A 16,964-nucleotide genomic window follows, 5' to 3' on the forward strand; every position below is an offset into this window, starting at 1 on the left:
CAGTAAGATTCAAATTAACTGCCAAAAATAAATAAAAATATTTCAAAGATTAAAGCAAAACATAGATGTTCACAAACTCAATGTTAAAAAAGATATATTCCAACATGAACTAAACAAAAGATTTAAAAATCTCATTATAGATGATAATGCTGATCCATCAGAAAGTAATGACATTATTATCCAAAGCCTTTTATAATGCTCACTTGAAATAGCTGGTACCACAGAACAAAAACAAGACAAAATATCTTAAGAAACAAAACAGCTTATGAAGAAATGAAGAAAAATGAAACAATCAAATAACCAACAGAATAAAATCGAATATACTGAATTGTGCAAAATGATCATAAAACACATCACAAGAATTAAGAAAATTTAATTGTAAATTCATACAACAAACAATTGAAAACAACCAGTCTCAAAAAAGCCAAACAGCAGTTGATGAACAGCAATAAACAGATGTTTGCAGTCAAACTACAAGATGGGACCATAACCAGAGATAGATATGCTATAGCAAAAAAGAATTGAAGAATTTTACTAAGTATTATATCAAGATGATGAATTAAATGGTACAGCAGATTCTATCAGAAGAAGTTATGTGGAGCATCCAAAGCTTGCAAAACTGCAGGTTAGGACGGAGTTATATTGAACTTCTAAAAGCAGGTGGAGAAACAATCTACAAACTCTTAGGAAAACTATTTACTTTATGCCTGAAGAAAAATGATGTACCAAAAACATGAAAGAAGGCTACCTTAATTCTGATAATAAAAAAGGGTGAGGTAGAAGACTTGACAAATTACTGACCCATCAGTAGTTTACAAATGTCTTAGTTCATAGGCTTTGTACGACTCTAGACCTAGCACAACGAAAAGAACAGGCAGGCTTTCGAAGTTGCTTTAGTACAATGGACCATATTCAAGTTGTACAACAGATGATCGAACGGAGTAAATATCAGTTACCATTATGTCATGGTTTTATTGATCATGAAAAAGCCTTTGATTCAGTACAAACTTGTGCAATACTTAAAGCATTACGAAACCAATAAGTGGAGAATTCATACATCAGGACCATCAAATCAGCATACAGCAATGCCACAGCAGCAATTCATTTTGATGGAAACATCTCTACTGTGGAAATACAGAGAGGTATAAAGACAGGATGACACAATATCTCCAAAATTATTCACAGCCTGCCTAGAAGAAATATTCAAACTTCTTGATTAGGAAGGGAAAGGTCTGAAGATAAATGGAAGATATTTAAACCATTTATGCTTTGCAGATGATATAGTTATCTTTACTACTGCACATGAATTACAGACTTGTCCATGAACTCCAAATTGCTAGCAAAACTGGCCTAAAGATAAACATAAAGAAGATCCAAGTTCAATAGCAATGCCCAACCAGAAATAATGAAAGTCAATAATGATAAGTTAAATAAGTAGATTTACATATACTTAGCACAACAGATATCACTGGTACAAAATATCATGGATGAAATTAAAAGCCACACAATGCTTGGGTGGAAAACATTTAGAAAATTATATTCAATATTCAAAAGCCAACTACCGTTATGCCTGAAGAGAAAAGTCTTTAACCAATGCATTCTTCCTACATGGGTGTGAAACATGGACACTAAATGCAAAAGAAATTCAAAAATTAATTTTTGAATGTTCTTAAGACCAGCACAATTTAGTATGGAAAGAAGTATGTTTGGTATCACAAGACTGGATCACAAAAGGAATACACGGAAAAGAAATCAAACCAAAGTCTCTGACATCATAGGAAGAGTGAAACATCTGAAGTGGCAATGGGCTGGGCATATTGCTTGAAGACAAGATCAACGATGGACAAAAGAAGTACTGGATTGGATTCCACGAGAGGAAAATCGACCACAAAGCTGACCTAAATCATGGTGGATTGATGATATCTATATATATATGCTAGTAGAATTTCACATATCTCCAAATAGTTACATTATTATACAAAGTTTTGGGTTCATAAATTTGTGGGAAGAATGCAGGAAGTGATGAAGCACATGCCATAGGGGTGTTTTTTTTAAGAAAATATTTATGATATCGTAATTAATTACAGTCAAACTTTGTTTAATGAGCACAAAAATAATGAGATCACAACTGCAATGAGAAAAAAGGCCATAATGATTTTAATTTATGCATATTCCCATACAATTTCTCAATTTTATAACAAGTATACTACTCAGATATTATTCACAGCCTGCCTAGAAGAAATATTCAAACTTCTTGATTGGGAAGGGAAAGGGCTTAATTTTGGTAACTATGCAAACATTCTTAATAGCTCAGGTAGTTCTTGAAATACCCAATTCTTGGAATGGACAAAAATGAAAGGTGCAACTTAAGCTTTATGACCACCTGCATCATATTACAGGCTGGTTTGTAACTAATCTTGCCTTTAGGAACCATTTCCATTCTACCTATGTCTCCAGTGTCTAGCCTCTAGATCTCCTCTCTCCCTTTCTAACTTTACCCAAGTGCTGATATGACTGTAAAATCAATCAAAAAATGAACCCCTTCTGTCAGAAACATGTCTATTAAAAGAAACTGTCACTCAGCATGAGAAAGTCGAAATTTTTTGTGCATTAACAGCATGGGGCAAAAAATGTTTAAGTGTGTAAAAAATTTTCTTTGTCCTTTTCAACAGTTTTGACACTGGAGAAAAATAAAGATGTTTACATATTGGCACTGGAAAACAAAACCAAATAACCAAAACAAAAAAAAAATTTTTAAGTGCAGGCTTACCAACATCAATGAAGCATTGCTTCAATGGTTCACTACACAAAAGAAGTGCTGGATTCACAATAGATGGCCTGATCTTGAAAGCTCAAGAGAAAAATTTGCTAAACAATTTGGAGGCAACAATTGTGTATGTAACAGTGATTGGCTAGATAATTAAAATCATGTTATTATTAATTATTTTTTTATAATTATAGAGGAATGAACTCTGTTTAGTATGAGGTGTATGGTTTTAATGATATGGACAAATAAACTTTTCTATAATATCAAGTGTATTGTAGTATACACAAGCATATTCATACAAATAATATCTAGGCATGTAATTATATATTTTTTTCTCTTTAGAGAGAAGAAAATAATAATTATACATATAATATAATACAATGTTTCAAAAGGCAGGGGGTATACAACTTTGAATGACAATAGAAGGTAAATAGCAATAGATGAACAATTTTTATTACCATGCAATTGTAGCGTAACACTTGAAGTTTCAACACAGACAGTAAAAGTTCAATATGAGCACAAATGATTTGGGATATGAAATGAGTGAAGATATGCAAGTGTTTGCTGTAATCAATTTCCTGCCATACATGGCAGAGCATATATGCATAACTTCAGCAATGGCAACAGTAATTCTGGAATGCAGCTCACCCAAATTGGCTAGTAGTAACGGTACAAACACTTGATGTTTCGCAAAGCTCCACAAGAAAAAATCTAATGGTGTAAGGTCAGGGAGAACATTGTGCCCATGCTACAGGCACCAATCCATCTACCTGGAAAATGGGTGTCGAGGTATGACCTTACATCTGTCGTGGTCATCATCGTCTAATTGCAGTAATAGGTACTCTTGTAGCATCAGATACATACCACCAGTAACAGTAGACCCCGAAAAAAAGAAGGGCCCATACACTTTCTTCTTGCTTATGACACAAAGAATGTTAGACTTTGGGATGCAGCAAACATGTTCTACGATGCTGTGTGGATTTTCACTTTCTCAAATTCTGCAGATGTGAGTGTTTACTCGCCCACTTACATGAAAAATGCACTCACTGAAAATGATCTTGTCCAAAAAGTCCTCATATTGTTCTATCCTAGTGATCATTTCCATACAGAAATCCTAGCATATCTTCTTTTCATCTTTCTTCAAATGTTGTATGAGAGTAAATTTGTAGGGCCTTAAATGCTCTCATAAAACATGCCACACAGTCACATGTGGAATTCCAATTTGACAAGACACCTGTATGGTTGATCTTTCAGGTCTTCTCTGGAAACTTTCCTGAACTTTCCACAACAGCATTGGCAGCATGCGGCCTTTGACCCTGGATGATGCACAGAACAGCCTGTTTCCACAAAATTCTTGTGCCACATATAGATCATGCACATACTAGGAGTTTCTTTGCATATTGCATGCAGAAATGCCTCTGAACTTGTGTTGCAGACTTTGTTTTCTCAAACCAAAACACAACATGTCACTCTGCACCATCGAAAGTTGCCATTTTAAAATGGTGTGATGTATCATGCCATCTTATGTTGCCATTTGATAATAAAGTTATGTGACCAAAAACTGATGTGTTTATTACATTAGACACTCACTCAACTTCTGTATGTCTTTCAAGTTATTCTCTGTTCTCCTGCAAAGTTGTATGCACCCTGCATTATATACACATAGCAAATAAATATAATATAATATACACATAATATAATTACATATGTAATTACATACTTTTGTTTTATTTGAATCTATTTTTTATTGAGTTATTGAGAATTTTAAAAAATAGCAGATAGATTTAACTCATCACTGATATAGTGAGTAATGGTTATAACAAGGAACTTTTGTCGGTCCCCTTGTGCTTGTTATAACCATGTTCAACTGTATTAGTAGTATTTTTCTTATATTATGACTATGTGATTTGATTAAGTGTGCAAACCTTATTACATGACATTGCTTAAAAATTGTTTCTGATGTGGCATTAATGTGTACAAGAAAAATGGTGGCCATTTCCTCATTCAGTGAGTCTAATATGAAGGATAATATGCAATGTAGTGTGCTCACATTACTCATTGCCAGGAGTGAATTGCTTATGGAATAAAAATGAGAATGGAGAAAAGGGTACTTGGAAATGTTTTGGGAGCAAGTGTAAGAAATGCAAAATGCATTGAAAGAGGAGGGAAAAAGTGAGGAATATTAATAGAGTAATAGTAAAAGTGTTGATGAGAATGTAGTGGAAGGAAAGAAACATTTGATGAAATATGAATAAGAATCCACATCACCTTCATTTACAGAAGTAAATGAAGGTGATGTGGATGATCAGGTGGCAGTGAGGAGAGAAAAGTGCAATTATAATCAAGTGATTGAAGCTCAGTTTAATTGAATGTTTAATTGAATGGGAAAGTTGAAAGAATTACAAAGTACATGGAGGAGTCCAACAACATAGAAGCAACTTTTACTGACAGTATTTAAAATTTCTGTGGAATTGTCTTTGACAGTTTAAGGATGATGATTATCATGCCGACTTCTTAATGTGTTTCTTAAGGAATGTTAGTTTATGAGCACAAATGATATGAAATATGAAATGAATGAAGAATTAACAGTGTTGTATTCAGGCACCCTCTTTGTAGCAGTTGTGGGATGAAGATTTCATGTCCCTGATAATCTGCAGTTGTGACCGTGCAGGCAAAAAGTCCAGTTTGATGAATTTCTTCAAAAAAAAAAAAAAGCCCGATAATGAATGTGGCCATAACTCCTATTCATGCTGTACCCTTCAGAAAATGTAAAGGAACTTGTTGAAATGCTTGGGAATCTGTAGCTCATATGTGGCAGTTTAGAACATTTACTATAAATTAAAGATACCAAAAAATTATATTCATGGTTTAATCCTTTATCCAAGTGTAAGCAAACAAGTTTGCACCTGAACTATTTTCAGGACTCGGGCAACTCATATAAAGAAGCTAACGACTTCACATCACTTGCCTTAATATCCCATAATGCAAAGCACATATCCTTACAAACATGTATAATGCTATGCATTATGGGAAGGATCACTACCCAGACTGGTTTCCACCTTTATTGGGGTCTTATCAGTGGATGCCAGACCCAGAGGTGATACTAAGGTTGAAGTAATGCAGAAGTCATATTTTCATATACGAGTAGCCAAAAGGTGTCACACCTTATTATTAAAATACTCTGGATTGGAGATAGTTGTAAGTTTTTTAAGTAAGGAAGGATATGTGTTTTGCATTATGGGATATTAAGGCAAGTGATGTGCAGTCATTAGCTTCTTTATACAAGCTGCCCCAGTCCTGAAAATAGTTCAGGCAAAATATGTTTGCTTACACTTGGTTAAAGGATTAAACCAAGAATATAATTTCTTGGTATCTTTAATTTATAGTATAACCAAGTGGAAAAACTTGAGTGTTTACTGTTTCACAAACATGAAAATAAACTTCGTTCCTCCATGGGATGTTCCAACGTCAATCCTTGTTCATTTTTTTTGAGTGCCAGAAATATCAACACAAGTATTTCTCAGATGCTGGCATCACCCATTTGCAACTCTTAGCCGTGGCCGAGTTTACATGGGAATTACAACACTTTACGCAAGGATCTCCATACTGTTGTGTATGGCAAATCTGTCCTGCTATGATATGTGCAGTGCACGAACCAACAGCATTCTCATTTAACTGCTAAACAGCTGCAGTTGCAAAATCTTCAATCGTTTGCAGAATTTCAGATTTACACCATCTCCACGGCTGGACTGCCGAATTACTTATCTCTTCAAATCAACAAACCATGTGTCACACTGCATTTGGTGTCACTGGCCCTTTTTTTGCAAGTTTTTAGGCATCTGTACTTGCAAAATGCTGCTGCAGCAGCATTTTCTCAATTCCTATAGAAACACTTCAGAAGCAAGGCATATGCAGGCAAAGTGAGACCCATCACACAAGTTGAATAACTGTAAAGTTAGTCTTGCTCTTTTATTTATACTGCCTTACAGCTCACGTGATGTGGTATGCAAAATTCGTTATCTTTTCTTCTCACAGTGCCAAATTTCTCCTATCGGTGATTTTTTTTTTTTTGTCAAAATCTCTTCCTCATGATCTGATTAGGATATTCACCAAATTTGTGGGTAGGTATTTTGTCTACTGCTCTCTCTAGATTATTCTGAATAAGAGTACTTTAATTTAAAGCATTCTGTACATGAAACGAATGTCACTAGCAAATGGAAAATGGTCAGGGACTGTTAGTGGAAACAGTATCACATAGCATATCTAGTATCTGTAGGATAAACCACATAGAAGTTAAATGGATGAGTAGCAATATAATGAAAAAGGTGACCAACATGCTTATGAGCAACACAAAGTACAACCAAGAAGACTTACCAGTAAGGAGGACTAAATCAGAATATGAGAGAAAATTAGCAAAGTATTACTATTATTATTACATCACACCTCCAGGGAGTCCAAAGACTCATCGAGGGAGGGCATCTACTTTACAACTCTTTGTCTCACTACTCCACCAACCTTCATCATCTACCGCCGACTACCACCACTAGTACTTTCAGAGACAATCCATGCCCAGGACGGGATTGAACCCGCAGCCTTTTAGCTGGAGAGCAGATAAGCTAACCACTCAGCCAACCAGGCCAAAAAAAATTACCGGCCCAGTCCTCAGAGCCAATCCTTGTCCCGAGGTTATGGATCCGTCTTGCTGACTTCCCTTACCTACTGTATATCACTGGATATTTTCAAACTTGCAAATATTGCAGAGACTGACATGAAAATTCGGATAGATGAACAGAATTAGATGAAGTAAACGTGCTGAATGTACTGAAAAATATCAATGTGAATACAGCAGTGGGATTGGATGGCATCTCAGCCAAGAAGTTATGAAAAAGATATAAGATATCGATTGACCATCAGCTGAATATGAAGCATGCTAGAAAAGTTACAAGCATAGAGAAAAAAAAAGTACAATATGAGATATGACTGCAAGTTAGATAAAATGGCATCATCCACTGTGCTACAAGTAAAAGAATGAATGATTATACGAGGGTGGTCTGAAAAGTTCTCGGCCTCGACCATACATGGCAACACTATCGGCAAGAGATTTTTTTTATAAGTTGGTACATCTGTCATAAGCATCCATGTGAAATTGCAAGTCATTCTATCAAGTAGTTTGTTTTATATAGCTGTCTAAAGCAAAATTGTTGTCTATATCCCTTGAAATAGATAAAATTGAGTATCGTGTGGTTATAAAATTCTTCGTAAAAGAAATTCATTCAAAGTTCATAAAACTTTATGGGCACTCTTCTCCTTCATTTTCGACAATTAAGAAATGGGCTGCCGAGTTTAATCATGGCCGTACCAGTCTTGAAGATGATCCACGTGAAGAAAGTCCAAAAAGTGTAACACCACCAGAAATCATTGATCAAGTGCACAATATGGTATTGGATGGGCAAGTCAAAGTGCGTGAAATTGTTGAGACTATAGGCGTTTCAAAAGAAGGATATATTTTGTAAGATATATTTTGCATGAAGAATTGCATATGAAAAAGCTTTGCACAAGATGGGTGCCACGCTTGCTCACAGCAGATCAAAAACGCACTCACATGAACATCTCTGAACAGCGCTTGGAGCATTTTAACAAGAATGGAACTGATTTTGTGCAACGATTTATTACTGTGGATGAGACTTGGATTCACCATTGCACGCCAGAATCCAAACAGCAGTGAAAATAGTGGAAGAAGCAGGTTGTTCAGCACCAAAGAAGACAAAGTCGGTTCCATCAGCAGGAAAGGTCATGGCATCGGTGTTTTTGGATGCTAAAGGCATTTTGTTTAACCGGGAAATATTATTCTCATCTTTTAACCAGACTAGATGAAAAAATTAATGAGAAAAGGCCCGGTTTGCAGAAGATAAAAATCATCTTTCATCAGGACAATGTACCTGTCCACAAAGGTGTTTTGGCAATGGGAAAATTAATATTTTCCCATTGCCAAATACATAAGGGATCTGCACAATGATTTGTTGGAACATCCACCCTATTCCCCAGATTTGGCTCTGTCTGACTTCTATCTCTTCCCAAAACTAAAACTCTTCCTCGCTGGTCAGCTTTATTTCTTCGAATCAAGAGGTGGTTGTAGCTGTAGAGGGGTATTTTGCAGACCTTACTGAGAACCACTACAGGGATGGGATAATGGCGCTGGAGCATCGCTGGAATAAATGTTTTAGTCTTAAGAAAGCTTATGTTGAAAAATAAAAATAATTTTGAAATTATATATTCGTTTTGTCTTTTTTAGGTCGAGAACTTCCCAGATGAGTCTTTGACTCCATGAGGTCTTGGGTAATAATAATAACTTTTCAGACCACCCTCACAGAAGGGCAATATTGGTGGATAGTGCTGAATAAAAAGTGACTACTGCACTGAGTATAATGGAATCATTCAAAAAGGACTCTGTGAGTGTATTTCCAGTATATTTCACAGTGCTGAGAGTGATGTGCAAACTTAGGGGTGAGGGATTCTAAAGGCTAGAGGTGAATGAAACAGGTATACGAAATATCAAATAGACCTGATGTTACTAAGAATATAGAGTTGGATGATATATGATGCTGAGTATTTTTGGGAATGTGCTCTTTACCTGGTGTTGAGTCATGCTATTGAGGTTCTTGAAAAAGAACAGAAGGAAAATAAAATAATGTGCAAAAGTGGAAGGTTAATACAGATGTTGCCAATTACCAATTTATCTGTATGCTAGTGGTTATATTTAAGTTACAGAATTGGAAAGATTGGTTAGGAGCAAAATACAGAATTGGTACTGACCCTCAAAGAATCTCTATGAGGATCAGCATGGGTGTTAAGGGAGTGTAAACTGCACAATTAGGTACACAGGCAGAGTAAAAGTGATATGATGGAAAGAAACTCAAGTTGAGTTTCTTTCCGTTGAGTTTCTTTACCATTTAAATATATAGAAAGAATTAATCACAGAATGAAGGAATAAACAGTGCGATGAAAAGAAGGGAACATTTATATATATAATATACGTATGTATGTATGACTGTACATACATAGAGTAATTGGTGAGCAGAATGCACTTCCAGAAGATGTAAAAATGAAAGGGGGAGATCAGCTGCTGGTTCTGCTGTTTATTTTGTGAAACCCCTCACAAAGATTCTACTGAGCACATGAAGTTTTGTTAATAATATTATTATCATTTATGACCAATGCTTGTTTAATGCAAAGACAATGAGTTCAAATTCTGTGTAACGCATGCATGTTTAAAGGAGTCTACTTGAGTTTATAAGGCTAGTCTAAATTTTCTAAATAAATATTTTAAAAAATTTCACCAAACAGTGGTTAACTATTAATAAAATTATATATATATATATATATATATAATTATATATTAAGATATATAATAATATCTTAATATAAGATATATCTTAATATATATATATATATATATATATATATATATATATATATATATATATTAAGTCGAAACTTTGGAGACGTTATGTTGACAACATTTTCATTATATGGAGTCACGGACACACATCTCTCGTGGATTTTCTTCATCATCTAAACAAGCAGCATTCTAATATAAAATTCACTGCCGAACTAGAACGAAATAACTGCCTTCCATTCCTGGATGTAATTCTTACACGATGCTCTGATAGATTTAAAATCTCTATATACAGAAAACCCACTCATACTAACAGATATCTGCACTGTCAATCTCATCACTTTCCACCACAAAAGCTCGGAACTATTTCTACCTTAGGACACAGAGCACACTCTCTTTTAAATGAACTATATGAGCTCCAAAAAGAAATGAATCACCTTTCTCTTATCTTTAAACAAAATGGATATTCTGAAAAAACGATTAAGAAATTTCTTCTGGATCCTCCTAGGCAGTGTACTACGGAAACTACTGATTTTAAAGGTAGCATCTGAATCCCTTACATTAGTTCAGTTTCCAATAAATTGGCTAAAGTCCTTAAAAAATACAATATCAGGATGTTTTTCACTACACTCCCTAAAGTTCATTCTCTTATAAGCCATCTGAAGCCTATTCATCACAACCTGAAATATCGAGGTGTATACAAGTTATGGTGCGATTGTAATATTCCTTATTTTGGACAGACTAACAAATCTATTGAACTACGTATAGAGGAGCATAAGAGAGACATCTCCTATAAAAGATCACATGCATCTACGCTATCCAGTCATGTTCTTTTCTCAAACAATCCTCATGATGATCTACAGAGTCACTCAGGTTGCTGGGACAAATCCAAAAACATTTTTTGCTGCAGTGATGAGTTTGAAAGGAAAATTGGAGTCCAGGGAAATTCTCCTTAATCCTGATCATTTGAACAGCAATTTGAGTTACAACATCCCATATAGCCATGCTGCAGTTGTTCAATACTGGCATTCATGAGAACTTGCAAGCATGCATGCACAAACAATAGCGCATTAGATAGAACAAGTTGAAAATACAACGTTTTCTGTGTCAATTACGTACTGCATTTTTTGCCTGTAATTATCAGTTTTTTGTAACTTCAATTTTTATTATTGTGTTCTACCTTTAGTGGATACCTGATGAAGGCTGTAAAAGGCTGAAATTAGTTGTATCGTTTTCATTAAAACTTAATATTTATCTCAGTTTAAAGTCATTAAATATTTATTCTTTAAAATGTACCATAACAACCGAGAAGAAGCTCAGGAATACAAATATATATATATATTTTAAAACATAGATTTAATGACTTAAAAAACTGAGATAACTTATAAAGATTTTAATGAGAATAATACAACTAGTTTCGGCTTATAACAGCCTTCCTCAGGTATTCATAAAGGAAAAGAATAGTAATAAACATTGAAGTATTTAAAAAAAAATGGAAATTACAGGTAAAAATTGCCACACATAATTGATACATAAAAAACATTGTATTTTTTCAAGTTGTTCTAACAGACATGCCATTGTTTATTGCAAGTGTTCGTGCAGGCTCACGTGAACGCCAATATTGAATAACTGCACATGGCTATCTGTGATGTTATAACTCAAATTGTTGTTTAAGTGGACAGGGTTCAGCAGGATTTCCCTTGATTCTACAATTTTTCTCTCAAACTCATCATCATGCGAAAAATATTTTCTGATCTATCCCAGAAAATGGAGTGGCTTTGTTGATCATCATTAGGATTACTGGAAAAAAAGAACATGACTGGATAACGCAGTTGCATGAGATCTTTTGTAAGAGATGTCTCTCTTAAGCTCTTCTATACGTTTTCAATAGATTTGTTCATTTGTCCAAAATAAGGGATATTGCAATTGCACCATAATTTATATACAAATGGATATTTTAAGTTGTGATGAGTAGGCTTTGGATGGCTGATTAGAGAACGGATTTTAGAAAGTGTGGTGAAGAACGTCCTAATATTGTAATTTTTAAGGACTTTAGGCTAATTTTTTAGAGACTGTGCTAATGTATGGAATGGAGATGCTACCTTTAAAATTAATAGTTTCTGTTGTGCACTGCCTGGGAATATCCAGAAGAAATTTCTTAATCGTTTTTTCAGAGTATCCATTTTGTTTAAAGATAAGAGTGAGGTGATTAATTTCTTTCTGTAGTTCATCTGGTTCATTCAAGAGAGAGTGTGCTCTGTGTCCTAAGGTAGAAATAGTTCCAAGTTTTTGTGGTAGAAAATGATGAGAAAGATTATGCAGATATCTATTGGTATGAGTAGGTTTTCTGTATACAGAGATTTTTAATCTTTCAGAGCATCGTGTAAGCATGACATCCAGGAAAGGTAAGAAGTTATTATTTTCTAGATCAGCAGTAATTTACTGCTGATCTAGAAAATAATAACTCCTTATATAATTATTTTCCACCACAAAAACTTGGAACTATTTCTACCTTAGGACACAGAGCACGCTCTCTCTTGGATGAACTACAAAAAAGAAATAAATCACCACACTCTTATCTTTAAACAAAATGGATACTCTGAAAAAACGATTAAGAAATTTCTTCTGGATCCTCCTAGGCAGTGCACAACAGAAACTATTCATTTTAAAGATAGCATCTCCATTCCATACATTAGCACAGTCTCTAAAAAATTAGATAAAGTCCTTAAAAAATACAATATCAGGACGTTCTTCACCACACTTCCTAAAATCCGTTCTCTAATCAGCTATCCAAAGCCTACTCATCACAACCTAAAATATCCAGGTGTATATAAATTATGGTGCAATTACAATATCCCTTATTTTGGACAAACTAACAAATCTATTGAGCAACGTATAGAAAAGCATAAGAGAGACATCTCTTACAAAAGATCTCATGCAACTGCGTTATCCAGTCATGTTCTTTTTTTCCAATAGTCCTAATGATGATCAACAAAGCCACTCTGCTTGCTAGGATAGATCAGAAAATATTTTTCGCTGTGATGATGAGTTTGAGAGAAAAATTGTAGAATCAAGGGAAATCCTGCTGAACCCTGTCCACTTAAACAACAATTTGAGTTATAACATCCCAGATAGCTATACTGCTATCTGGGATGTTATAATGTTAAATATTAAATGTTAAATATTGGCGTTCACGTGAGCCTGCATGCACACTTGCAATAAACAATGGCACGTCTGTTAGAACAACTTGAAAAAATATGTTTTTTATGTATCAATTATGTGTGACAATTTTTACCTGTAATTTCCAGTTTTTTTTTAGATACTTCAATGTTTATTACTATTCTTTTCCTTTATGAATACCTGAGGAAGGCTGTTATAAGCCGAAACTAGTTATATTATTCTCATCAAAATCTTTATAAGTTATCTCAGTTTTTTAAGTCATTAAATCTATGTTTTAAAATGTATCACAACAACCGAGTAAAAGCCTATGATCACATATATATATATATATATATATTTTTTTTTTTAATCTTAAGAACAGTAACACATTTTTAGTGCACAACAGATATTGTTAACAATAAAACTAACCTGTATATACCAAAGAAAGAAGTTCAACAATATTGTTTGGATATGGGGGTCGATCATCCCATATCAAATCTACAAGATTTTGTGGAACAGCAATTAGTGTATGACCTGCTGCTTCCATTTGCTTAGAAAAAGAATTCCATTTTTCTGTTTCAAAAAAAAAAAAAAAAAAAAAAAGTATTATCTACAAAGATGCTCTTCAAATAAAACTTCACAAAAGATTATTTTGCTTTGAAAATAAATTTTTATGCCATTTCTCTTTCTCTTTTGAAATCTCTTATAGTTCATATTATTTGATTAGACATTTCTCAATACTCTGTAATTTTTTTTATATTTTATATATTTTTGCACAAATATAATTTTTTATATAAAAACATTTTCTACATTTTTATACAAAAATAGAGAAATTATGCTGCAGTTTTGCACATACAATCATCTTGGAATAAATAAAACAGAAGGCAACAACAGACAATACAATAACTAACAGAAAAATAGCCCATCAGAAGTGTAAGATATACAGGTTTTGATTTCAGCAGAAATAGGCAATGATATGTCTGGCTGCGGGAAAGGTGCCCATGGAATGGAAGGATAGTGCCATTGCAAAAGGGCGGTAAGATAGTGCCATTGCAAAAGGGCAGTAGCAGACTGGAAGTGTCTAATTATAAACCAGTTTGTGTGTCATCAGTATTTCTTAAGATCTTGGAGAAAGTAGTGAGGGACCATATACAACATTGGGCAGATGAGGGTAATGTTATCTGTGAGAGTCAACATGGATTTGTGAAGGGGCACTCTTGTTTTAGCAATATGCTAGCCTTTTATAATAAAGTTACAAGAACATTAGATGAGGGAAAGGCATATACTGCAATTTTCTTAGACTTAGCGAAGGCATTTGACAGGGTGCCACATGATAAGCTGATATTTAAGTTGCAGCACATGGGTCTTGATGTCAGATTGGTCAACTGGATTCAGGATTGGCTGTCCGATAGGTATCAGAGAGTTGTGTATGGTGAAGCAGTTTCAAGGAGGTAGAGGGTTACATGGGGTCACAGAGGGCTCAGTACTGGGACCTATATTGTTTAACCTTTATATCAATGACATTGCCAGTGGATTGCAAGGGGATATTCAGTTATTTGCAGATGATGCAAAGCTGGGAAGGATTATTAGTAATAGTGCAGATGTGGTAGCCCTGCAAGAGGATTTGAATAAGCTAGATAGATGGGCAAATGAATGGGGATTTCGGTTTAATGCAGCAAAATGTAAGGTCTTGAGGTTTGGGAAACATCAATGGGACGCCGCATACTCTATGGGAGGAGTTATACTGGAGGAAGTAGGGGAGACATGAGATCTGGGGTTGATGATTGATAGAAACCTGAAATTTAGGGGGCATAGGTGGTGAAGGTAACACAGAGGATTGCTGCAATAATGAGAAGGACACTGACCTGCAGAGATAAAACAGTTATCATTCCGTTGTATAAGACCCTGATCAGAACACACTTAGACTATTGTTATCAGATTTGGTCCCCAGGATTTGAAGGGGATAAATTAACTGTGGAAAGGGTACAAAGGCAGATACATTGTAGAGTCCTGAAACCATCACAAAGATGGTTTCAGGACTGTACAATGTTAGTTATGAGAATCAGCTGAGGGAATGTGGACTGCAGAGTTTGGTGGATAGAAGAAGGAGAGGTGATATTATTGAGACTTTTAAACTGCTGAAAGGTGGTTACAGGGGAGTTACAAGTGAAAGAACTCCCCAGTGTCAACTGGGGAGTTCTTTCGCTTTGTTGAACAGCAGGAAGGAGTGATGACAAGAGGCCATCCCTGGAAGTTAGTAAAGGAAACTGTGAGCAAGAGTGTGCGGAGTGGTTTCTATGCATGGAGAGTGGTTGAACCATGGAATGCATTGCCTGATGGAGTGGTGAGAGTGAGAACGGTCAATGAGTTTAAGGAGTGGTATGATAGACTTTATGTTTCTTAGGGGGGGGGACCTCCCCTCGATGAGTCTTGATAGACTTTGTGTTTCTTAGGAAGGACCTCCCACAATGAGTCTTTTGACTCCATGGAGGCCTGAATAATAATAATAATAATAATAATAATAATAATAATGAGAAGGTGAGGATTGGACATTAGGTCAGAAGCCCTGGTTGGTTCTCTGCATTCCTTTAAACGCTATGTGGAGGTCTCCTCTCAGTTATACAGCCTTGACTCTTATGCACCCCTGTTATTTTTTTTATCAGTGCTTAAATTGGTCTCAGAGAGTTGTTTCTGGTTGGTTCTCATCAGAGATCAGGCTAAAACCCAGAGAACACTCTCTCAATAAAAATCCAAAAAATACTTTCTCAATACCGAAATAAAAAATCTCTCTAAATTTCTGAAAGTTTCCTTTTTATATTTGGTTATAAAACATAATATCCTACATTTTAATATCTTTATTATGCCAAATTGAAGGCTTCTGGCTGTATATAATAATTTGTTTATGCACCTACTGAGAACCCGCTTATAAGGAGTTTAACTTTCTGACATAGTATTGCTATGTTATTGAGAGAGTTTTAGTTCTCTGGATTTCTGATGAGAACAACCAGTGCAAAACAGCTGTCAGGCTAGTTAAATCTAATTTAAGCACTAATAAAAGATGAACATATGGGCTCCTGGGCAAAGCTTGTGTCTTTTAAGTAATGCAACCCAAGGCAACTCCGATGCAGAAGGTTATATTCTCATAAATGCCCTGGTATTTCAGAAACTTTCTAAAATTTATTTTCATATTTGGCTGTAAAATATGCCTGGATCCATGATATATTCCGTTTTAGTATCTTAATTATGCCAAATTTAAATATCTTGGTTCTGTTTGTGAAGAGGAAAAAGAGATGATATGACAGAAAAATTTAATTTCGGAGATTATAAAATGTACAGGTGGCAAAAGAGGGTATGAGGAGTAGATTTTTTACATGATAGTTGTGGGTGAATGAAACACATAACCAGAATCCATTGTGAATGCTGGGAGTATTAAGGAGTTTAAGGTTCAGTGTAAAATTATTGAGGGATAAAAAAAAAAATTCAAATAGCAATAGCAACAAAAGAAAACTTAAGAAATAAAGAAGTCATCTTATTATTTTATTATTACTACTACACCCTCCATAGAGTTTGCAGACTCATCGTGGGAGATTCATCCAACTGACAACATATTTATCCTACTGAATCTTAAAATCCCTACCGTTC

The 16,964-nt window shown here is 34.8% G+C and overlaps 1 protein-coding gene across 1 annotated transcript in view; it reads right to left on the minus strand.

Moving 5' to 3' along the window:
* LOC150095193 (xaa-Pro aminopeptidase 1-like) overlaps positions 1-16,964 on the minus strand; it is a 606,338-nt gene that overhangs the window by 345,727 nt on the left and 243,647 nt on the right. Inside the window, exon 11 of the mRNA XM_090410814.1 lies at positions 13,752-13,895. Coding sequence (XP_090266940.1) covers positions 13,752-13,895 — 144 coding nt within the window. The remainder of the gene's footprint in view (positions 1-13,751; positions 13,896-16,964) is intronic.

This window comes from Typopeltis vanoorti, chromosome 20, assembly GCF_054136105.1.
Source record: "Typopeltis vanoorti isolate ZY-2024b chromosome 20, IOZ_Tvanoo_1.0, whole genome shotgun sequence".
Lineage (NCBI taxonomy): Eukaryota > Metazoa > Arthropoda > Arachnida > Uropygi > Thelyphonidae > Typopeltis > Typopeltis vanoorti.